Genomic DNA, 24,496 nt, shown 5'->3' on the forward strand with positions numbered 1-24,496 from the left:
CAAAACCTTATAAGTAAGAAGAATAATTTTAAATTCTATTCTAGAATTAACAGGAAGCCAATGAAGAGAGGGCAATATGGGTGAGATATGCTCTCTCCTTCTAGTCCCCGTCAGTACTCTAGCTGCAGCATTTTGAATTAACTGAAGGCTTTTTAGGGAACTTTTAGGACAACCTGATAATAATGAATTACAATAGTCCAGCCTAGAGGAAATAAATGCATGAATTAGTTTTTTCAGCATCACTCTGAGACAAGACCTTTCTGATTTTAGAGATATTGCGTAAATGCAAAAAAGCAGTCCTACATATTTGTTTAATATGCGCTTTGAATGACATATCCTGATCAAAAATGACTCCAAGATTTCTCACAGTATTACTAGAGGTCAGGGTAATGCCATCCAGAGTAAGGATCTGGTTAGACACCATGTTTCTAAGATTTATGGGGCCAAGTACAATAACTTCAGTTTTATCTGAGTTTAAAAGCAGGAAATTAGAGGTCATCCATGTCTTTATGTCTGTAAGACAATCCTGCAGTTTATCTAATTGGTGTGTGTCCTCTGGCTTCATGGATAGATAAAGCTGGGTATCATCTGCGTAACAATGAAAATTTAAGCAATACCGTCTAATAATACTGCCTAAGGGAAGCATGTATAAAGTGAATAAAATTGGTCCTAGCACAGAACCTTGTGGAACTCCATAATTAACTTTAGTCTGTGAAGAAGATTCCCCATTTACATGAACAAATTGTAATCTATTAGACAAATATGATTCAAGCCACCGCAGCGCAGTGCCTTTAATACCTATGGCATGCTCTAATCTCTGTAATAAAATTTTATGGTCAACAGTATCAAAAGCAGCACTGAGGTCTAACAGAACAAGCACAGAGACGAATCCACTGTCCGAGGCCATAAGAAGATCATTTGTAACCTTCACTAATGCTGTTTCTGTACTATGATGAATTCTAAAACCTGACTGAAACTCTTCAAATAGACCATTCCTCTGCAGATGATCAGTTAGCTGTTTTACAACTACCATTTCAAGAATTTTTGAGAGAAAAGGAAGGTTGGAGATTGGCCTATAATTAGCTAAGATAGCTGGGTCAAGTGATGGCTTTTTAAGTAATGGTTTAATTACTGCCACCTTAAAAGCCTGTGGTACATAGCCAACTAACAAAGATAGATTGATCATATTTAAGATCGAAGCATTAAATAATGGTAGGGCTTCCTTGAGCAGCCTGGTAGGAATGGGGTCTAATAAACATGTTGATGGTTTGGATGAAGTAACTAATGAAAATAACTCAGACAGAACAATCGGAGAGAAAGAGTCTAACCAAATACCGGCATCACTGAAAGCAGCCAAAGATAACGATACGTCTTTGGGATGGTTATGAGTAATTTTTTCTCTAATAGTTAAAATTTTGTTAGCAAAGAAAGTCATGAAGTCATTACTAGTTAAAGTTAATGGAATACTCAGCTCAATAGAGCTCTGACTCTTTGTCAGCCTGGCTACAGTGCTGAAAAGAAACCTGGGGTTGTTCTTATTTTCTTCAATTAGTGATGAGTAGAAAGATGTCCTAGCTTTATGGAGGGCTTTTTTTATAGAGCAACAGACTCTTTTTCCAGGCTAAGTGAAGATCTTCTAAATTAGTGAGACGCCATTTCCTCTCCAACTTACGGGTTATCTGCTTTAAGCTACGAGTTTGTGAGTTATACCACGGAGTCAGGCACTTCAGATTTAAAGCTCTCTTTTTTAGAGGAGCTACAGCATCCAAAGTTGTCTTCAATGAGGATGTAAAACTATTGACGAGATACTCTATCTCACTTACAGAGTTTAGGTAGCTACTCTGCACTGTGTTGGTATATGGCATTAGAGAACATAAAGAAGGAATCATATCCTTAAACCTAGTTACAGCGCTTTCTGAAAGACTTCTAGTGTAATGAAACTTATTCCCCACTGCTGGGTAGTCCATCAGAGTAAATGTAAATGTTATTAAGAAATGATCAGACAGAAGGGAGTTTTCAGGGAATACTGTTAAGTCTTCTATTTCCATACCATAAGTCAGAACAAGATCTAAGATATGATTAAAGTGGTGGGTGGACTCATTTACTTTTTGAGCAAAGCCAATAGAGTCTAATAATAGATTAAATGCAGTGTTGAGGCTGTCATTCTCAGCATCTGTGTGGATGTTAAAATCGCCCACTATAATTATCTTATCTGAGCTAAGCACTAAGTCAGACAAAAGGTCTGAAAATTCACAGAGAAACTCACAGTAACGACCAGGTGGACGATAGATAATAACAAATAAAACTGGTTTTTGGGACTTCCAATTTGGATGGACAAGACTGAGTCAAGCTTTCAAATGAAAGCTTGACTCTTGGGATACACGTAGGTGTTGGGTAACTCATTTCACCTTTAAATTAAATGACTTTTTAACTTCTTGTCAACTCATATAGCATTTTTATATTAAAATTTGTTTTAATAAAAACACCTTAAAATAATATGCAAAATAGAATAAATCAGGAGTTGGGAAATGCATCTTTTACCACACTGTGTATTCTCAAACTGTGGGGCAAATAATATTTATCTGTTATGATTCAAGATCCTTTTAGTAAACACCAAATTCTTCAAAATGACACACTAGTGTGTAAAAATGCAGGAAACGTTGAATTCAAAGTGATTCAGGAATGCTGGCAGGAAAAAGAATATCATTACAAGCAGGTACAAGGGTGATTGTAGTGCGTGATAGTATTTAGGACATGTTAGTGTTAGTTTGGTCCAAATGGAATTAGAGACAATCAAAGTGGACATTGAAATACACAAAATGTGGCAGAGTTGACCCAAGATTGAAATGTTGTTTTTTTTGTTATTGTTTTTTTTGTTTTTCTTCTTCTTTCTTCAAATCAGAATGTGGAGCCCCTTGACATTATGAAGCAGAGCAGACTTGCAGCAGATGCAGTCATACCAGAGAGTCTACATGAAATGAAGAGCGGAGACGGGATGGTTGAGAAAAATGACTTACTGATGGAGGTGAAGCTGGGTGAAGGATGCTGCATTGAATACACAGAACTGGCTTTGGACTGTCTCGATCTTAAGGCTCAGGAAGAGCTGCTCTTGCCTCGTCTTTCAGGTGAAGCCAGCATTCGACATGGATTTAACATCAAAGGTTTTACATGTCAAAATAGATCTCCCAAATTCAGATTGTTCCCATTTTCCTATACAGAGTGATGTTGGAATCATTAGTCTTAAATTCAATCCATAATGTGGCAAGAGTCCAGGTTTTCATCCCAAACCCTGACTGCCGTATCCACACATTCATCCGCCCACTCCTTTTTATTTTTAAATAAAAGTTGGTTAAATGCCCACCCTAAATTAACCGAAATCTTAACAATTTAGATTTAGGCTGTTAGTGACCATCTGGTGATCCACCGGGTTTACTTTGTGCAGTTCTGTGACCATTTTAAGTTTTGAGCGAAAGCTCAGAAGCTTCGCTTTTGGGTGGAGCAGGTTCGTTTCTGTCAGGTTCATGTCTGTCAGTCACCGGGATGTTTCTGCTCATTCTAAAATGTAGGTCACATCCTGAAAAATACCGTGAATTGCAGAGTGAGCTTTCCGGAAATACATTTGCTAATGTGCAGAGTGAGAGGAATAAAATACATCTGCGATCACTAATTATTTAACGCATGTGTGCGGAGAGACTTACAATCATGAGTACTTTTATGTTGTCTTGCTAACTGGGACGTGAAAAAACGTGCGACATGTCCTTTAAATAAATTTTTTATTAAAGCTGTTTAAAGGCATGCCCTATAATAAATTAATTTCCTGACCTCTACATGTGGTAAAAAGGAAAAAATAAAGAGTTTGTCTCATTGCTTCTGCATCTTACCTGTGATACTGTCATCAGCATGCGCTGGTAGTACGTAGACCAAGCAGAGGGAAAAAAAATATGGAATCACTCAATCCTGAGGAAAAAATTATGGAATCATGAAAAACAAAAGAACGCTCCAACACTTCACTAGTATTTTGTTGCACCACCTCTGGCTTTTATAACAGCTTGCAGTCTCTGAGGCATGGACTTAATGAGTGATAAACAGTACTCTTCATCAATCTGGCTCCAACTTTCTCTGATTGCTGTTGCCAGATCAGCTTTGCAGGTTGGAGCCTTGTCATGGACCATTTTCTTCAACTTCCACCAAAGATTTTCAATTGGATTAAGATCCGGACTATTTGCAGGCCATAACATTGACCCTATGTGTCTTTTTGCAAGGAATGTTTTCACAGTTTTTGCTCTATGGCAAGATGCATTATCATCTTGAAAAATGATTTCATCATCCCCAAACATCCTTTCAATTGATGGGATAAGAAAAGTGTCCAAAATATCAATGTAAACTTGTGCATTTATTGATGATGTAATGACAGCCATCTCCCCAGTGCCTTTACCTGACATGCAGCCCCATATCGTCAATGACTGTGGAAATTTACATGTTCTCTTCAGGCAGTCATCTTTATAAATCTCATTGGAACGGCACCAAACAAAAGTTCCAGCATCATCACCTTGCCCAATGCAGATTCGAGATTCATCACTGAATATGACTTTCATCCAGTCATCCACAGTCCATGATTGCTTTTCCTTAACCCATTGTAACCTTGTTTTTTTCTGTTTAAGTGTTAATGATGGCTTTCGTTTAGCTTTTCTGTATGTAAATCCCATTTTCTTTAGGCGGTTTCTTACAGTTCGGTCACAGACGTTGACTCCAGTTTCCTCCCATTCGTTCCTCATTTGTTTTGTTGTGCATTTTCGATTTTTGTGACATATTGCTTTAAGTTTTCTGTCTTGACGCTTTGATGTGTTCCTTGGTCTACCAGTATGTTTGCCTTTAACAACCTTCCCATGTTGTTTGTATTTGGTCCAGAGTTTAGACACAGCTGACTGTGAACAACCAACATCTTTTGCAACATTGCGTGATGATTTACCCTCTTTTAAGAGTTTGATAATCCTCTCCTTTGTTTCAATTGACATCTCTCGTGTTGGAGCCATGATTCATGTCAGTCCACTTGGTGCAACAGCTCTCCAAGGTGTGATCACTCCTTTTTAGATGCAGACTAATGAGCAGATCTGATTTGATGCAGGTGTTAGTTTTGGGGATGAAAATTTACGGCGTGATTCCATAATTTATTCCTCATAATTGAGTGAGTCCATATTTTTTTCCCTCTGCTTGGTCTAAAAAAGTAACTGTTACTGACTGCCACAATTATTTTTCCTGATTTCTTACAGTGTTTCTTAAAGCCAGAAAGTTGCCATTTGAAATGACTTTAGTTTTGTGTCATGTCTGTGATCTGCTTTTTTTCTGCAAAATTAAACAACTGAATGAACATTCTCCGAGGCCGGTGATTCCATAATTATTGCCAGGGGTTGTAGTCACATAAGAATGATGTCAGGTTGAGAGTTTGCAATACGACAATTGCGCACAAGGCAGAACAGATATGGCACTAAATGGATGAGTTATTTGTGATGAAACCAGACTTGTCATTGAAATATATGGAGGCATGGTACATACCCATGCTACATCTCAGGGCGTGTAATCACCTGCTCATGTAATCAGAGAGTCAAAACCTACACTCGGAGTCATTTATGGAACAAGATTGAGAACAATGGTGTGGATTTTAAAGTTATTCACTGTTATTGATAGTATGTATTTTAAATGTTATGTCACACTGCATCATCGATGAGGGATGTCAGGTTTGACCTCGCCTGGACATACAAGAAATGATACTTGAGACAAGAACTCAGACAGAGAGTTGAGATATCTTTTGTGAGCTTTGCAAAGGGGAGACAGCAGAGTTGGCAGCTTCTACGTGCAGTTCTCCAACTGTGACATCCTCCGCGAGGCTCTTTTATTGTGTGTAAAAAACAAAGATAAAGGTGGGGGCTACATGAGTCCACAGGCGTATTGTTACAACATGTGCTATTAGTCAGGTGCAGATATGTATGCAATCAACTGAAACATTCTGATCTTAGGTACAGAGTGAGTGGTTTTGCTGAAGCTTGCTAAATGTCAAACCGCAAACAGGCTGACCTGCAGCTGTGCTATCTATCTGGGAATATCTGAGAGAAACAGTTTGTAGAATTTAAGATACAAAAGGAACAATATAGAAGAGCAGATCTAATAAAAGATAATAAATGATAACATGTTTGTAGAGTACATTTTATCTAACAAGGGATTCATATGCAGTTTGGCGATTCTATTTAAGAAGAACACTTGCCTAAATTTTTAGATGTGTAAAGTGTTGTTTTTCATCACACGTGCCATGAATTGTGTTTATCGGCCATCAGATGCTGATGCAACAGAAAAGGACCTGGCTGAAGAGTTACCACTGTGTTGCTGCCGAATGGAGACTCCTCACAGTGGAAGCAGCCTCTCCACACTGGATCAGACCTGCATGGCCATGGAAAGAGTAGATGGAATGGTAACACAATTCTAATACAGCACCTGCACATTTACCTACAAAAAAAAACAATTAAATCAACCCTATCTGTTCAACAAGGCTATATTTTATAAAACAACCACAAAAAGCAAGAATGAAAAGGGCAAATTCCTTGGGCCTGAGTTCAACATGTGAAGCCGTCACTGAGAATGCTTACATGACCCTAACTAGAAGACTCTGCTCATAGAACGCAAGCTCCGCCAACACTAGTTTCCAATTCCACAAATTTTTACCTTGGAAAAAATTTCCATGGTCAAAGTCCTGTTAGAAGTGGCTTTTCATAAGCTAAAATATAATACAGAATATATATCAAAAGGGCTTTTCAATGTTAAAATCAAATATCTGCTAAATCCACAATATTGATCAGATGCGGATCAAACTTAGTCTGTTCATTGAGACTGCCAATTTGCACCTTATTGTCACAAATGAGAGTGATTGAGGCACTTTTGATTGATTGAGATACAATGCAAAATGAACACCAAATGGGCTTAATACAACCCCTGGTAAAAATTATGGAATCACCGGCCTTGGAGGATGTTCATTCAGTTGTTTAATTTTGTAGAAAAAAAGCAGATCACAGACATGACACAAAACTAAAGTCATTTCAAATGGCAACTTTCTGGCTTTAAGAAACACTATAAGAAATCAAGAAAAAAAAATTGTAGCAGTCAGTAACGGTTACTTTTTAGACCAAGCAGAGGGAAAAAAATATGGAATCACTCAATTATGAGGAAAAAATTATGGAATCACCCTGTAAATTTTCATCCCCAAAACTAACACCTGCATCAAATCAGATCTGCTCGTTAGTCTGCATCTAAAAAGGAGTGATCACACCTTGGAGAGCTGTTGCACCAAATGGACTGACATGAATCATGGCTCCAACACGAGAGATGTCAATTGAAACAAAGGAGAGGATTATCAAACTCTTAAGAGGGTAAATCATCACGCAATGTTGCAAAAGATGTTGGTTGTTCACAGTCAGCTGTGTCTGAACTCTGGACCAAATACAAACAACATGGGAAGGTTGTTAAAGGCAAACATACTGGTAGACCAAGGAAGACATCAAAGAGTCAAGACAGAAAACTTAAAGCAATATGTCTCAAAAATTGAAAATGCACAACAAAACAAATGAGGAACGAATGGGAGGAAACTGGAGTCAACGTCTGTGACTGAACTGTAAGAAACCGCCTAAAGGAAATGGGATTTACATACAGAAAAGCTAAACGAAAGCCATCATTAACACCTAAACAGAAAAAAACAAGGTTACAATGGGCTAAGGAAAAGCAATCGTGGACTGTGGATGACTGGATGAAAGTCATATTCAGTGATGAATCTCGAATCTGCATTGGGCAAGGTGATGATGCTGGAACTTTTGTTTGGTGCCGTTCCAATGAGATTTATAAGATGACTGCCTGAAGAGAACATGTACATTTCCACAGTCATTGATGATATGGGGCTGCATGTCAGGTAAAGGCACTGGGGAGATGGCTGTCATTACATCATCAATAAATGCACAAGTTTACATTGATATTTTGGACACTTTTCTTATCTCATCAATTGAAAGGATGTTTGGGGATGATGAAATCATTTTTCAAGATGATAATGCATCTTGCCATAGAGCAAAAACTGTGAAAACATTCCTTGCAAAAAGACACATAGGGTCAATGTTATGGCCTGCAAATAGTCCGGATCTTAATCCAATTGAAAATCTTTGGTGGAAGTTGAAGAAAATGGTCCATGACAAGGCTCCAACCTGCAAAGCTGATCTTGCAACAGCAATCAGAGAAAGTTAGAGCCAGATTGATGAATAGTACTGTTTGTCACTCATTAAGTCCATGCCTCAGAGACTGCAAGCTGTTATAAAAGCCAGAGGTGGTGCAACAAAATACTAGTGATGTGTTGGAGCGTTCTTTTGTTTTTCATGATTCCATAATTTTTTCCCTCAGAATTGAGTGATTCCATATTTTTTTTTCCCTCTGCTTGGTCTAAAAAAGTAACCGTTACTGACTGCCACAATTTTTTTTTCCTGATTTCTCATAGTGTTTCTTAAAGCCAGAAAGTTGCCATTTGAAATGACTTTAGTTTTGTGTCATGTCTGTGATCTGCTTTTTTTCTACAAAATTAAACAACTGAATGAACATCCTCTGAGGCCGGTGATTCCATAATTTCTGCCAGGGGTTGTAATATTAAATTTAAATGTCCCCAAAATCCACAATGCGGATCGGATCCAGATAAAACTTTGTCAGGTGATAGTGAGTGCTGCTCTACACCTGAGTTTCAAATATGAGAGTGATTGGGGCATGTTTTTTTTTTTAATTATAATGTAAAATATACACTAAAAGGGTTTTCAATGTTCAATTTAAATGGTCACAAAATCTGTATTCTAGATCAGTTCCGGATCAAACTTTGTCAGTAAATAAAGGATCCTATCCTACATAACACTCTCAAATATGAAAGACCTTTTTTTTTTTTACAGAATTATTAAATTTGTGAATATTCATTCGCGCCGAGAAGACGATCAAACTTGACTAGCTAGAGGAAGTAAAAGTCGTAACAAGGTTTCCGTAGGTGAACCTGCGGAAGGATCATTGAGTATGTGCAAGTATGTTTCAAGTATAACTTCTAGTTTACTTTTTATATACTTATAAGTACTATTTTTTGGTAAGGGTTGTTAAAGGATAGGGATTTTTCCTGACTTTGATCTTTGAGCTATGATCTTGAAAAGTGAATCAGTTCTTGCCAGTGGTGGGCACAGTTCCGTGAATCCACTAACCGCTAATTAGCAAAGCTAACTTTTTTGTTAGCGTATTAGCTTTTAAGCTAATTTTGGAAACCATCAGCGGACCAATTAGCTTCTGCTAAATTTAGTTCCACGAGCTTTCAGTCTGCAAACATTTTTTTTTTTTTTTCTGGCATAGTGAGTAAAACTTAAATGCAAAAAACATTTATAAACCCTAAAATTGTACGTTAGTTCCTGTCATGTGTTTTGCAACAATCATACAGTTCATATCATACAGTAGAGCTCAGTCCTCCCCCAGCAGAAGGGGCCCGGACAGCTATGGGATGGGAGTGTGAATAGCAACCAATCATTGGTTGCTATTTGTTGTGAATCACACTTCACAAACAGAATTCCCAGTTTTGCTAATGCTTTTTTTTTTTTAAACACAAATAAAAAAAATTACATATTTACAAATAAATAAACCAACCAATCAGTGATTGAAAGGGGACTCATTTTTCCCATACTGCCTTTTGTCGTGTGTGTCTGTTAATGCTCAGACCTTCAGAATTAGCACATTACTTTAAAAGATATGTGCGATATTTTCACTTTGTAAAAATGACAGTTACTGTTAATGTATATAAACTGTCCAGAATTAGTTTTGTTTATGAGTGAAATTATGAGTGAAAAGTGCTTTGCGTTTCATGTCTCCTACGCACTGTCTTTGTTGTAGTATATCACCTTTGGTTTTAGTCAGAAGCCTTGACGGTGCTTAAACCTGAAAGGGGAGAAAGGGCAGTTCTTGAAGAAAAAGCATAGACTGTATAGAAGAAAAGACTTTGGTCTCTCTCTCTCACACACACACAAACAGATATAGTGCTTCTTGTGTTCATGCTGTTTCTTTTAAGTGTTTATTTTGTTGTACAGTGGTCCCTCGTTTATCGCGGAAGTTACGTTCTAAAAATAGCCCGCGATATGCGAAATCTGCGAAGTGGCCAGCGTTATTTTTTACAATTATTATAGACGTTTTAAAGCTGTAAAACCCCTCACTACACACTTTATACACTTTTCTCAATCAGGCATGAACATTTTCTCACTTTCTCTCGTGTGTAAACACTCTCAAGTTCAAACCTTAGTAGAAAAATAAGACCAACCTGTTTTCAGGCCCAAACATTTGTTTGAGAAATAAAAAATAGAACGTTTCCTATAAATAATTATGATGGCTTTTAGAACTAACAAATTTAATTTTAACGATCAACATACGAGGTTGGACACATAAGAAATTATTAATAGTGACTGACCAGTATTTCACAGTTCCTCTGATCGCGCCTCTGCGTGCTGCACTGTCACGTCTTTTTCCACCGACTCACACCTTGCTGCAGGTGTCTTTTTCCGAGTGTAGAACACAGTTATGGGTAGTTGTTGGGGCTCTTTTTTCTTCTGGGCGAGAAGATTCTTATAAACAGACACGCAGAACACAATGCACGTGCTATCGCTTCGCGGTGTCGCGGCCGGCTGCTTGATGAGGCCGCGGAACACAATGCACTGTAAAAAAAAGCATGCAAAATTGGACTAAAAAAAATCCGCGAAACATCGAGGCCGCGAAAGGTGAACCGCGTTATAGCGAGGAACCACTGTATTAGTGAAACTAACTGCAAATTTGCAACAGGAAAAAAATGACAGAATTCAGCATTTTTGCAAAAACCTTCTTTCATCTTTGCTTAGCTGAGTCGTTGTCATCGGCGAGTGATAAAACAGGAAATGATGAGACCCTCCAACGCTGTCCATCTGCTGGTTTTGTGTGAGGATCACCGAGCTGGCATGGTCAAACATCAGTGCTGCCCAGGCTGTGGACTCTTCTGCAGAGTGGTGAGTGGCAGTTGATTATGCTAATGTCAAGATGACTCATGCCAAATGTTTGCATCTACTTGCTGTAGCATCGTTGCAAATTTTCAAGTTCAACAAAAGCTATCAATTTACATATTTTATGGTAATGTTCATAAATTTGTTATTGACAAAGTATTGTTTGTAGTGTTAATTTTGTCGCCCATTTTTCAATTTAGTCTTAGTCTTGTGTCAAAGTTCATTCTTAGTCACATTTAGTCATGCACATATCATTTTTGTTAGTCATGTTTTAGTCAGACAAGAACTCGAGGTATTTTAGTCGAGTTTTTAGTCTTTTTCTATTTATTTCAGAGATCATTTTTGTTTATTCATTCCAGTTGAGTTGTGTTCCACAGCTGAAATATTGATTAAATGTCTGGAATAACAAACATCTTGAATTAATTGAATTGAATTGAATGAATCTTCAGTGCAACTTTGCTAAAAGTGTCTTGTTTGTTGATTCAATACACATTCACAAATGATGCACTTGTTCTGATGTTTTATATTTATTAGAAACACCAACAAAATAAAACAAAAACTGGAGTTAAATAATATGATTATTACAGCTGGACTCTTATAGCCGAGTAGATTTAGAGAGATTTAAATGTAAAGTGCGACTTTGGCCCCGGTCTCCCTACAATACTTGCACCTGGAACACTGCTGCACAGCTGTGTAGTATATAGTATGCTGTCTGTTTTACAGTGTTTGGAAAGAGGTGTCATGTGATTTAAAACGGCAATTCGCTTTGAAGTTATTGATTGCAGAATGATCCGCCTTTCCACCTTTACTCGGCAGAGGGGCGCAGCAAATCCCACAATACACACATACACCTGGAGCTCACGATATTATTATTTTCATGAGGGACAGTAACTTTAGTTTAGGAACCAGAGAAGCGGGAGATATTAAGGTTCCAGTCCACGGCAGAGAACTGCGTCATCAGCTGCACGTTAATGACGATCAAAAACTGTCCGTGTGAAGCGGTGGATGATTCTCGCAAAAAAAGAGTTGCATTTAGAGACTTTAATCAGCAGAAAAGGTGAGTCACAACTGACATCTTTAATTGTGGACACTGTGCTTCTAATCAGAACCAGCGGGTCCACAATCAACGTTGAGAAATGATCATTTTCCTGTTACACACCCTCAAAAACAACGTAATAGCCCAACTTCAGTGTAATTTCTTATTATAACAGCGTAACGGTCCGTTACGCTGTTATAATGCTGGTGAGAACCCTGTATTGTAGCCATAATGCGTTAAACTACGAGTGTGCGCAGCAAGAGGATACGTAACGTAGCCTACAGTACAGTAGGAGAACTGCTGGCACAAGCACATTACAGTTGGACTGGATGCTGCATTTCTTCTGAACACGAGGAGGGAGTTTTTGTTTAGTTTTTATTTCTTGTAAATCATTTTTGTCTCGTTTTTATTTGTCAACAATAACGCACATTTACACAGTTTTAGTCAGTGTTTTTAGAACATTTTTGCCGTCTTGTCATCATCTCATCTTAGTCATGGGAAAAGGGGTTGTTAATTTTGTCAGATGAAATATGTTCATCAACACTGATTGTTTGGAACTGGACCTGTCATCTTTGCTTGTTTTATTAAGGGCGTTATCAAGCTGACTCGAGCAATTAATGCATATATGGTGGGCAGCCCAACAGTCCTGTTCTGAATGAAGGTTATTACCTCTTTATTCAACAGCATGGGCTTTCAGATTGAGAGAGTGATTTGTTAATTTTGCTTGTGTGTTAAGACCCAGCACATCCTCCTCATTACGGTAATCATGCTTTTGTTTTACAATGGTTTGCATCCAGCCTAATGCTGCATTACTGCTATGTTCTGCTGTGAAATGTGGCTCAGACAGTACTTCATTCAGGTCAGCATACAAGAGCAACTTCTCATATGTAGATTGTGTCATGTTGTGACCCTAGATAATGATGTAGTATTCTTTGACATGTCAAACAAAATAAATAAATAAAAATGTGAGTTATCAATCAATCAATCAGTTTTATTTATATAGCGCCAAATCACAACAAACAGTTGCCCCAAGGCGCTTTATATTGTAAGGCAAGGCCATACAATAATTACGTAAAAACTCCAACGGTCAAAACGACCCCCTGTGAGCAAGCACTTGGCGACAGCGGGAAGGAAAAACTCCCTTTTAACAAGAAGAAACCTCCAGCAGAACCAGGCTCAGGGAGGGGCAGTCTTCTGCTGGGACTGGTTGGGGCTGAGGGAGAGAACCAGGAAAAAGACATGCTGTGGAGGGGAGCAGAGATCAATCACTAATGATTAAATGCAGAGTGGTGCATACAGAGCAAAAAGAGAAAGAAACACTCAGTGCATCATGGGAACCCCCCAGCAGTCTAAGTCTATAGCAGCATAACTAAGGGATGGTTCAGGGTCACCTGATCCAGCCCTAACTATAAGCTTTAGCAAAAAGGAACGTTTTAAGCCTAATCTTAAAAGTAGAGAGGGTGTCTGTCTCCCTGATCTGAATTGGGAGCTGGTTCCACAGGAGAGGAGCCTGAAAGATGAAGGCTCTGCCTCCCATTCTACTCTTACAAACCCTAGGAACTACAAGTAAGCCTGCAGTCTGAGAGCGAAGCGCTCTATTTGGGAGATATGGTACTATGAGGTCCCTAAGATAAGATGGGACCTGATTATTCAAAACCTTATAAGTAAGAAGAATAATTTTAAATTCTATTCTAGAATTAACAGGAAGCCAATGAAGAGAGGCCAGTATGGGTGAGATATGCTCTCTCCTTCTAGTCCCTGTCAGTACTTTAGCTGCAGCATTTTGAATTAACTGAAGGCTTTTCAGGGAACTTTTAGGACAACCTGATAATAATGAATTACAAAAGTCCAGCCTAGAAGAAATAAATGCATGAATTAGTTTTTCAGCATCACTCTGAGACAAGACCTTTCTAATTTTAGAGATATTGCGTAAATGCAAAAAAAAGCAGTCCTACATATTTGTTTAATATGCGCATTGAATGACATATCCTGATCAAAAATGACTCCAAGATTTCTCACAGTATTACTAGAGGTCAGGGTAATGCCATCCAGAGTAAGGATCTGGTTAGACACCATGTTTCTAAGATTTGTGGGGCCAAGTACAATAACTTCAGTTTTGTCTGAGTTTAAAAGCAGGAAATTAGAGGTCATCCATGTCTTTATGTCTGTAAGACAATCCTGCAGTTTAGCTAGTTGGTGTGTGTCCTCTGGCTTCATGGATGGATAAAGCTGGGTATCATCTGCGTAACAATGATTAACCTTAGTCTGTGAAGAAGATTCCCCATTTACATGAACAAATTGTAATCTATTAGATAAATATGATTCAAACCACCGCAGCGCAGTGCCTTTAATACCTATGGCATGCTCTAATCTCTGTAATAAAATTTTATGGTCAACAGTATCAAAAGCAGCACTGAGGTCTAACAGAACAAGCACAGAGATGAGTCCACTGTCTGAGGCCATAAAATAATTTGTAACCTTCACTAATGCTGTTTCTGTACTTTGATGAATTCTAAAACCTGACTGAAACTCTTCAAATAGACCATTCCTCTGCAGATGATCAGTTAGCTGTTTTACAACTACCCTTTCAAGAATTTTTGAGAGAAAAGGAAGGTTGGAGATTGGCCTATAATTAGCTAAGATAGCTGGGTCAAGTGATGGCTTTTTAAGTAATGGTTTAATTACTGCCACCTTAAAAGCCTGTGGTACATAGAGTTATAGTCCAGACAATGTAGTTTGTGCATTTCACTGTTCCTTCCCGTTTAATCTTGAATAGCAAATCAAGGCACACTTTGAAACATCAAAGTGATGTCTTGTTCCATCTTTGTCAGTCTTGAACAAACTTTGTATATGTAGTTAAGTAGTTGCAGCCATCATCAATGCCATATTTGAAATCGGGACCCAATGTTTGAACTGTTAAAAAATTTAATTCCAATTCTTGAAATTGTTGACCGTATGCAGTAACTTCCGGGTATTCACAGTCTTAATGGCTTCAGTCACGTTCAAACGTCTTTAAACGGGTTGTTCATAGTGACTAAGACTTGAAACTTGTTTGGTGCTCCATTGGGGTAAACATTTGAAGCTGTGAAGCAGTGATTGTTGTGGTTTTTGTTCAGAGTTGAACAGCTCAATCATGTCTGGCTGAGGACGGAACTCCATTCTTTTAATTTCAGTCGGGTTGTCAGGTCTGCAGTTTATAAGCCAGCCAGTTGCCAGGTCTCCATTTCATTACATTTTTGCCCTTTTTCTGGATCATGGGCAATTGTAGTAGAATAGCGCCCTGTTACATTGTCAATGCTGAACAAACCACTGATGTTTACATGAAACTTTAAACGTCAGTAACACTGTAAAGATGTGAAGAAAACAAACACTTTGTGTCACAACAAGCACAAAACAAACTAAATAAAGTTATCTCATTTATTTCATAAGTAATGGAAAATGCTAAGGGGAAATATATTATGAAGGCGGGCATGTTTTTAAGAAATATAGTGCAGTAAAAGTGAAAGTTGAAGAAAGACTTTTGTGATTGTACGTGCATAAATACAGCAAAATTGATCGTCCACATTTAACATTGTGTAACATACGTTATCCTTGTCTCCTTCACTTCCTTTGTTCATATTGCACGTTCTTTATCCTTGATTTTTTTTCCATGTTCTGTTTAAAATGTTGCTGAAACTATTGGAGAAATGTGCAGTACATGAGTTACTTACTGAGGCTCCTAGAGTTCTTGGCTTTGATTAATTTGTACTTCTTGACCTGTCCATCCCACAGGGAACCTTCCTGGAGTGTAGGCCTTATGGAAACATTTCTCACCGCTTTCACAGAGACTGTGCCTCCATGTTGAAGGGTCGCATGTTTTGCCCACATTGTGGAGAGGATGCTTACGGGTCAAAAGAGGTCACAGTGCAAAAGCTGGATAGGTCTCCCTCTATCCCCCTGTCAAAACCTGGGCTATCACTCCCAGGTGTGTCCATAATCCCCACCTTGCCATCGGCACCCACAGCACCTGTTCTCCAGATACTCAGGGCCAAGAAGACTACTGAACCACAGAGGACCAGAGATGAGAGCCCTGACAGGTAATGAAGGAAACACGGTGTCAACTCATTTCCCCTTAATTTAAATTAATTCATTAATTAATTTCAGTCAATTTAAAGGGGATGGTGAAGCATTTTCTGTCATTGGACATTGTCTGCCTTTAATGCTATTTCAAGCACTGATCTGTCCTAATTGAAGTGGGGGGGCATTCTACTCTCCTTCGTTTGAGTTGACAAAGCTTTTGGTGTCTTTTCCAAAAAGTTCCATTCTTATCCCTTAAATTTCACTCTTTCATTGAAAAGGAGTCACTTGCTTTGATTTGCATTCCAGAAGTCACATGAGCCACATTAAAGGAAACCTTGAGTTGCTGTTTGTCTGTTGGCTGCTCCCAGTGTCTCTGCATCATCACAGCAGATTCGGTTCAGAGCTGCATTGGGATTTGGCACTAGTTTTACACTGGTTGCCCTTCTTGACGTAGGGGGGTGGGGGGGGGGGGGGGGGCGGCGGTAACTGAAGTTGATCTTGTTTAAAAACACAAACATACCAACAATGTTGTGACGCAGTGGTTTGCAGACAGTGTTGCGAAAGTGTTTAAATGGATTTCACAAAAAGCACAGAGCTGAATCCCACAGAACATTTGTGGAAAAACTAAAGGTAACATATCCGTGTAAAAAGGCACTAAAGCTTGACTAATTTACAGGAACAACGGGCCAAAATTCACTTAAATACTGAGGCAATTGTGGAGGGATATTATAACTATTAGATTTGATAAGTCACTCAATAGACAATGCCACCAAATACTAACAGTGTATGTAAACTTTTATCCAACTGAAAATGTTATATCATAAATAAAAGTTGAAATAAGTCTCCTTTTTTTTACAATTAATCTCCTACAAGCAAAGTAGACATTCTGTTTAATTTAACACTTGGAGTTGTTGCCAAAATAAAGTGTGTAAAGTTGGAAGAGAAGGAGTTTTAAAGCTTTAGCAAATATAAACTTGTAGTTCTCTCCCCTTCATCCAAGGTCAAAGGGTGAGCGGTTGCCTAAAGAGTCACTGGAGAGTATCCTTATGGCACTGGATAATGAAAAGTAAGTTTATTCATCAAAACAATTGGTGAGACTTTGCAGAAATCAAAATGTTGGATCCAGCATTGCACTTTGACACCAAGAATTTATGGAGACACTTGATAGAAACAGTATTCTTTTCAGCTTGAACCTGAAGAATGTGCGATACCCTTCCAAGCAGCTGTACATTTCTGCAAAACAAGGAGATATCCAGAAGGTCATTCATCTTCTAGGTAACAAAATACACTTCATACACACCACTTACAAGTATAGGTATGTATTGGATATCTATGTCTACGTCCATATGCCTGCCAAGTGCTGAAACAAAATATTTCACAACCAATTATGGTGCATTTTATGGCCAACTGTGGCTGGAGAACTAACCTGTGATGGACTGTTGTCCCATCCAGAGGAGTCATAGATTCTTATCCCTGTCATGTTTCTTTATCCATTGATAGGCAGTTGCACCCATGGGCCACACGGCGTAAATTGGACTTAATTAGTCTTCTCCTTGCAGACCAATGCCAATATTTTGATCAATATTTGTCGAAATGTGTTTGTTTTGCAGTGTTACAAAACTGTCAAGTGTATATTATAAAACCTTTTGCTTTGCAGTTGATGGCAAAGATCCAAACTATTCGATGGAAGGCCAAAACAAGCGCACACCTCTTCATGCATCTGCTGCTGAAGGTCACCAGGAAATCTGCCACATATTGGTCCAGGTAGGGAAATTCAAATGTCTATAAAATCTATCTATCCATACATACATACATACATACACAAATCTCATTTGGTATGAATTATAATTTATGTGTTTCTGATTTCAAGGCTAAAATGTACGAAGTTAGGTCAAACTGATAATTTGTTTAATTACTTGGGCAACAGAAAAACTATCAACTATTGTGATTGTTTCATTTATAATTGTCTTCTCTAGCATGTTTTATATCATTGTAGAAATAATGTCTTCTGTTTCTGGATGGGTATTATGTATATTTCTGGAATTGATAAAGATGTTGCATTTGTCTCAGAGACTTGAACTGCATTTTTCCTTAATTTGTGATTTTACAGAGTAATTAATTAATTGTATCCTGCACTAAAATGCTTTGTTTTTGAAGTTAAGAGTCTAAAATTCTTTTCATGCATTAGTATAAAACCACCATCCTGGACCCAAAGTGGTTCTGCAGTGTGGTGGCTGTTAGCAGCACACACTCCTAGCACATGCTCCCAGACTTGAGGGGAGCATAAAAAGTACCCGAGTCATTTACTCACTTGAGTTAAGATTATTGTGTAATTGCAAAGCCATAAATATTAGTGTTTAATTTAACATGTTAATGTTTTTGTTGGGGAGAAAAAAGCGTGCATTATCTCGGACTAGGTCATGCATGTAGTGCAGTGGTTTAACAGTGTAGAAAACTGACTTTCCTGCAGCTAAAACCAAATCTTTTTTGCTGTTGTGTCTAAATAAGTTTGATTTTACAAATCACTTACTGAGATCTGAAAATCTCTGACATGCATGGCATGTCAGGCATGGCTAGAGCAGGGGAACATGGGAAATATGCAGGGTAGGGAGGTCCAAAGACCAGAAAGTACTGCTGTGAGTGTCACTGCTTTCACAATTACTGTAGTACTCATGGAAGTGTGTGTGTGTGTGTGTGTGTGTGTGTGTGTGTGTGTGTGTGTTATGCACATACAGGCTGGAGCCAACCTGGATGTGTATGATGAGGAACAGCGGACGCCGCTGATGGTTGCCTGTCAAAACAACCATCTGGACACAGTGAAGTACCTCCTCAGAGCTGGTGCAGCCGTCAGTTGCAAGGTTGGTCAGCTGACCTGATCTTCTGAATCCAGCTCAGTTAGTGTTGTCTTATCATACCAGTCAAGTGTACACTCATGAAATCTTTTGCTAACTGATAGACCAGTAGTGCCAGGACACAACAGCAATGGGATGCTCCAGATGTTCTATCATTCTGTTGTTACAAGCATCATCTACTTTGCTGTGGTCTGCTGGGGTGCACGCATCAAAGCAAAGGACTGAATGAACTTGTCAAAAAGACAGGGTATGTTGTTGGCTCCAACTTTGCCAGCCTGAAGGGGGTGTTTGAGGACAGAATGCTGGCAAAACTGCTGGCAATTAAGGACAATGCCTTCCACCCACTCCATAAGACACTGGACAATCTTACGAGTAGCTTCAGCAACCACACTGCCTAATGGCCCAGTCACACAGCATATGACGATTCCTGAACGAAGGGGAAAAAGTAAAAACAAAAAGTCACAATTCGTTGAGAAAAGGTGGATGAAAGAGCTTTATCACCAAATAGCCTGCGAATCAGGAGCATGAAAGGGATGAAAGAGAAACGAAACCGAAGCTAACGTTGATTTCAACACTTTAAACGAAACACGCCTGGAGCCACAGCTGGAGCAGTGTGTGTCTGCATCTCTGAGTTCCAGGACTTGGTGCTGGGACGGTGCTCATAGCACCTGAGTCCTGGAGAAACTGCAAACTGAAGCTATGGAGATCTGTGCGCATGTCAGTGGGACCACCTGCTCTGGTTCCTCGTCCAGAACAAAAGAGGGATCATCTCCATCATCATCAGAATCCTCACTGTCTGTCGACACACTGCACGCTCTGTCTTGCTCCAAATAAAAAAAAAAAAAAACAAACCTCTGGTGTGCCGTGGTCACTGCTGTATCACTGTATTATGTTACTAAGCTATATATATATATATATATATATATATATATATACGAGGTCTGTTAGAAAATTATCCAAGCTTTTTATTTTTTCAAAAACCATATGGATTTGAATCACGTGTGATTGCATCAGCCAAGCTTGAACCTTCGTGCGCATGTGTGAGTTCGTGCGCGGTGGAGCTGCATGGCGCAAAGCAACACCGTGATGAAGCCTTCCAGGACATGTTGGGGCAGGTCCAGCTCATGCACAATCACAATCGGATAATCACACGACTGAAAAGCAACCGGAATCCATCTGAAATCCACCTTTAAGTCGTCCTGTGAGACCAACACCGAGGTGGTTTTGTCCCGCGTAATGAACGGCTCCGTGGCGCGTCCTTCCGCTTTTCTTTCCATGAAAAAAAAACTCCTGTAACGGTGGAATGTACCGAAAAAGTGCTGATGTCCACATCTTCAGCCTTTTTGTGAAAGGCAGACGAGGTCCCGGATCAACAAAGCCTTCACGTTGGAAATGATCTGGTTGTTCCAGCGGGGTGTCAGCCTGTCGATAGGGGCTGGGAGTGCGCCGCGCTCTCAGTAGTTGTGGGCGGTCTTTAAACCGTCTGGATCACTCCTTAATCTGTGTAATCCCCATAAAATCATCCCTGAAAGCCATATTAATTTTCCGAATGGTGTCCACCTGGAGGTCTCTCACAGTTTCTGGAAAAAAATTGATGCAGCAAAGCTCCGCATATGTATGTATATGTATGTATGTATATGTATATATATATATATATATATATATGTATATGTGTATATATATATATATATATATATATAGCTGGTTATTCCACCAGCTGCAGTTGATCCACAATGTGAATTCTGCCTTCCAGAACAGCTCTTTATATAATCATTTGAATTATCAACCTGTTGCCACATGTACATAAGGGCTGGATTGTCATTCCTATACTCATATTGTTATATTTCCTAAAAAATAAGTGCATGCAGCAGCTGCTGCTGTCGCTGACCCTGCGTTCAAGTACTGTCGGAAATTACACAACTTTTTTGTTGTTTGAAATTCAGCAGTTGCTTGTGGCAAAATAATTAATTGTATCCACACAAAAGATTAATTCTGGCCTATATAAGGTGCCTGAGCCCAGTAAAAGAGGTTCTCCATACAAGAGTCATCACTGAAGCTGATGATTGCGAGGTAGGATTGGTTTCATGGATTATCATTTGAATTCAATCCAGGAACCTTCAAGGTTAGTTCCATGAATAGGATGGAAAACTCCCCGGGACTTCAGAGCTCTCCAAGCATACCCAATCTCTAAAGCTGGGCAGACACTGTACGATATTTTCAGTCATTGTACTCGGCTCCAGCTCAAACTGTACGAAAAAACCGCAGGGTGTAAAAGTTCAGAGCACACGATTAATGTTGTCACGCTGTACGGCCCGATGCTCTGATGCGATCTGACTGCTCACATTGTACGTTCAAAAACCACACGTCGGACTCGTGTTTCTGGAAGCAGAACGTAAACAGGAGCTTTTTTCTTTCTTTTTTTTCTTTTTTTTTTTCAAACTTTATGTACATTTCTTATTTTTACAAAAACTCTCGATGAGAGACATCAAAGTTTAAAAAAAAAAATACAAGACTTTAAATGAGTTGAAGAATAATGGGGAAAAAGAAACAGAAGCTGCTCTCCCAAAGAGATGATCACTGTTTATGCTCTCTCTGGTGTTTGCACAGGCACAGTGCGAGAGACGCTTGTAGCACTTCAACAGCGCGGAACCCTCACGGCGGCCGACCAGAATATCAAACAGATTGATCTGCATCATGTATACTACATGATGCAGTATGCACGATTAAGCTGAAACTCAACGCGATCCAAAAAATTCTCACACGAGTGAAAAATCGGCTGAAAAAGGGCCAAAACTCGCACAGTGTTATGGCCCAGTCACACGGCACACGACGATTCCTGAACGAAGGGAAAAAGTAAAAAAAAAACGTTACAATTCGTTGAGAAAAGGTGGACGAAAGAGCTTTTATCACCGAACAGTCTGCGAAGCAAGAGCGCAAAAGGGACGAAAGAGGAACTTAACAAAACCGAAGCTCACGATCTCAATGAAACGCGCCTGGAGCTACTGCTGGAGCAGTGCGTGTCTGCTCCAGCACTCGGCGCTGGAACGGAGCTCATAGCGCCTGAGTTCTGGAGAAACTGCAAACAGAATCTGTGGAGATGTCGATGGACCACCTGCTCTGGTTCCTTGTCCAGAACAAAAGAGGGATCATCTCCATCATCATCAGAATCCACACTGTCTGTCGACACGATGCATGCTCCGTCGTGCTCCAATTTAAAAAAAAAAAAAAAAAAAAAAAAAAAAAAGTGTTCCGTGGTCACAGCTGTATCACTGTATTATGTTCTAAGACATATATATTGATTTATAACAGAAAACTGTCTAAAGGGAGAATAAATATAAATATAAGTGTAAAGATGATTGAATATAACAGAGCAGTAAATTAATCAGTGCGTGTGAATGCGCACATTGACTCGTGCGGTTATTTCCACCAGCTGATCACTGATCCACAATGTGAATTCTTCCTTCCAGAACAGCGCTTTATATCATCACTTTGATTCATCTGCCTGTTGCCACATGTACAGAAGGACTGGATTGTCATTTATACACTCATATTGTTATATTTAATACAAAATAATAAGCACGCAGGAGCTCCTGCTGCCGCTGATGCTGCATTCAAGTACCGTCGGAAATTACACAACTTTTTTGTTGTTTCAAATTCAACAGTTGCTTGTGGCAAAATAATTAATTATATCCACACAAAAGATTAATTCTGGCCTATGTAATGTGTCTGAGCCCATTGAAGCTGACCCCCCCACACAGATAAAAAAATCCAAGCAAGCAGGCTGAGTTTGCCCTGTAATTTCCAACGGTACATAAACGCAGCAGCAGCCTCAGTGCTCACAAACCGGCTTCTGCACTGTGTGAAAACGTTCAGCTGCTCCAACGAAGTCAAATTAAACAATGTTACAAAAACTACACAAACGATTAAAAAATGTCAAGAACGACAGCAAAACAAAACACAGACGAACTGAGGTTTTCGTTGCCCTTCGTTCAAATTTTTCAACAGTTTAAAAATCCTGACGAAGTGCCCGCTGCAGGAACGAAGCTGCGCAAAGGTTAAACGATGTCAACGACAGTCAACGAAAGTCCAGATTTCTTTCGTCAGGGCTTCGTCACCCTTCGTTAAGTGCCGTGTGACTGGGCCATAAGCCCAGCTTAAGGAGAAGCAAAACTGACAGAAGACAGGAAATAAAATGGTTTGCAAAATCCAGCACACAGAACAACTCAAAATAAGATGATGACCCAAAAATAACGTGGAAGCTTTCAAAATTCACAAATTTTACAACGACTTGATGAACACCTACAGTATACGAATGTCCAAGTCAGGTTGAAGAGGTGTGGAAGCCCATAGGTGTCATCCTGACTCCAGGTGCAGGTTTCTTTGTAACCACCAACACCACCAAGGGTCTCATGCACAAAGACTTGCGTGGACTTTCTACTAAAAGTTGTCGTATTCAGATGTATGAAAGTGTGCGTAGGCATGAATTCATGCACGTTTGTGCATCCCACTGAACGTGAACTTGAGCGTGGAACCAAACTCCTCTCTGGCCACACCCTATTCAAATATGCAGTTTTGTGTAAATAGGCCCTTTGAGCAGCGATTCCCCACGACGTCGCATCAGAAAACATGTACACAGAAAAAAAATTATACTACAGATGACTGGAAATTATGTGGAGACACGCAGGGACAGTTTATTCAGTATGCTGTTAAACACATTAATCATGAAACTGGAAAAAGCATGCGTGTGTGTGGATGTGTGAGGACGACACACAAAACAGCGCACACACACTGACGTTAAAAAGGTGAGACGTGCCTCTGCTGAGTGTGACATCACAATTTACACATGCGTTTATTGACAAATATGGAACACAGGAAGCCTGTTAAGCTCTGCAGCTCACCATCAAGCAAAAATAAAAAAAAAAGACATTAATAATAATAAAAGCATATTTGAATGCGCACATGCCTAGATGTGTCTGCGCTGGTTTTCGTTTAGAACAATTACATGAATAAACTACTTAAACAAAAGTAGTAGGGATGTAAATCTTACAACAACTCACGATTCAATTCGATTCCGATTCTTGGGGTGATGATTCGATTCAGAATTGATTTTCGATTCAAAGAGTTCTGAGAAATAGTTATATTCCTTAAAAAATGTTTATGTTTAAGAAAATGGAGCTTAATCAAGAACAAGGTTAATCAAGTGATTCTAAAGATGTAAATTTTCTTATCTGCTTTGTTCGTTCAGAGTTGGCTGGCAGTTTAGCGAAGCACTGGTCAGTAGTCGGCAGATACCGCTGCTCCGCTTCTTTTAGCTCCAAGTGATGGTGTAGCGTATGAGCTTGTGGATTTGAAGTGTTTCCGAAGTACTTGACTTTCATTTTGCAGATTTTGCGTACTGCATAAGTCATGTCAAAGATGGTGCTGGCTGAATTAGCTATTCGTCTGCCATGCTAAGCTGCAGCTCACGAATGCTTGAAGCACGCCAGACC

General features: G+C 39.3%; 1 protein-coding gene across 1 annotated transcript in view; it reads left to right on the forward strand.

Annotated features, from left to right (window-relative positions):
- Positions 1-24,496, forward strand: part of LOC117511255 (histone-lysine N-methyltransferase EHMT1-like) — a 78,349-nt gene that overhangs the window by 4,544 nt on the left and 49,309 nt on the right. The window contains exons 4-11 of the mRNA XM_034171263.1: positions 2,903-3,125; positions 6,330-6,463; positions 10,923-11,066; positions 15,868-16,172; positions 17,156-17,221; positions 17,342-17,430; positions 17,813-17,919; positions 18,891-19,013. Of these exons, the coding sequence (XP_034027154.1) occupies positions 2,903-3,125; positions 6,330-6,463; positions 10,923-11,066; positions 15,868-16,172; positions 17,156-17,221; positions 17,342-17,430; positions 17,813-17,919; positions 18,891-19,013 (1,191 nt within the window). The remainder of the gene's footprint in view (positions 1-2,902; positions 3,126-6,329; positions 6,464-10,922; positions 11,067-15,867; positions 16,173-17,155; positions 17,222-17,341; positions 17,431-17,812; positions 17,920-18,890; positions 19,014-24,496) is intronic.

This window comes from Thalassophryne amazonica, chromosome 5, assembly GCF_902500255.1.
Source record: "Thalassophryne amazonica chromosome 5, fThaAma1.1, whole genome shotgun sequence".
Taxonomy (NCBI): domain Eukaryota; kingdom Metazoa; phylum Chordata; class Actinopteri; order Batrachoidiformes; family Batrachoididae; genus Thalassophryne; species Thalassophryne amazonica.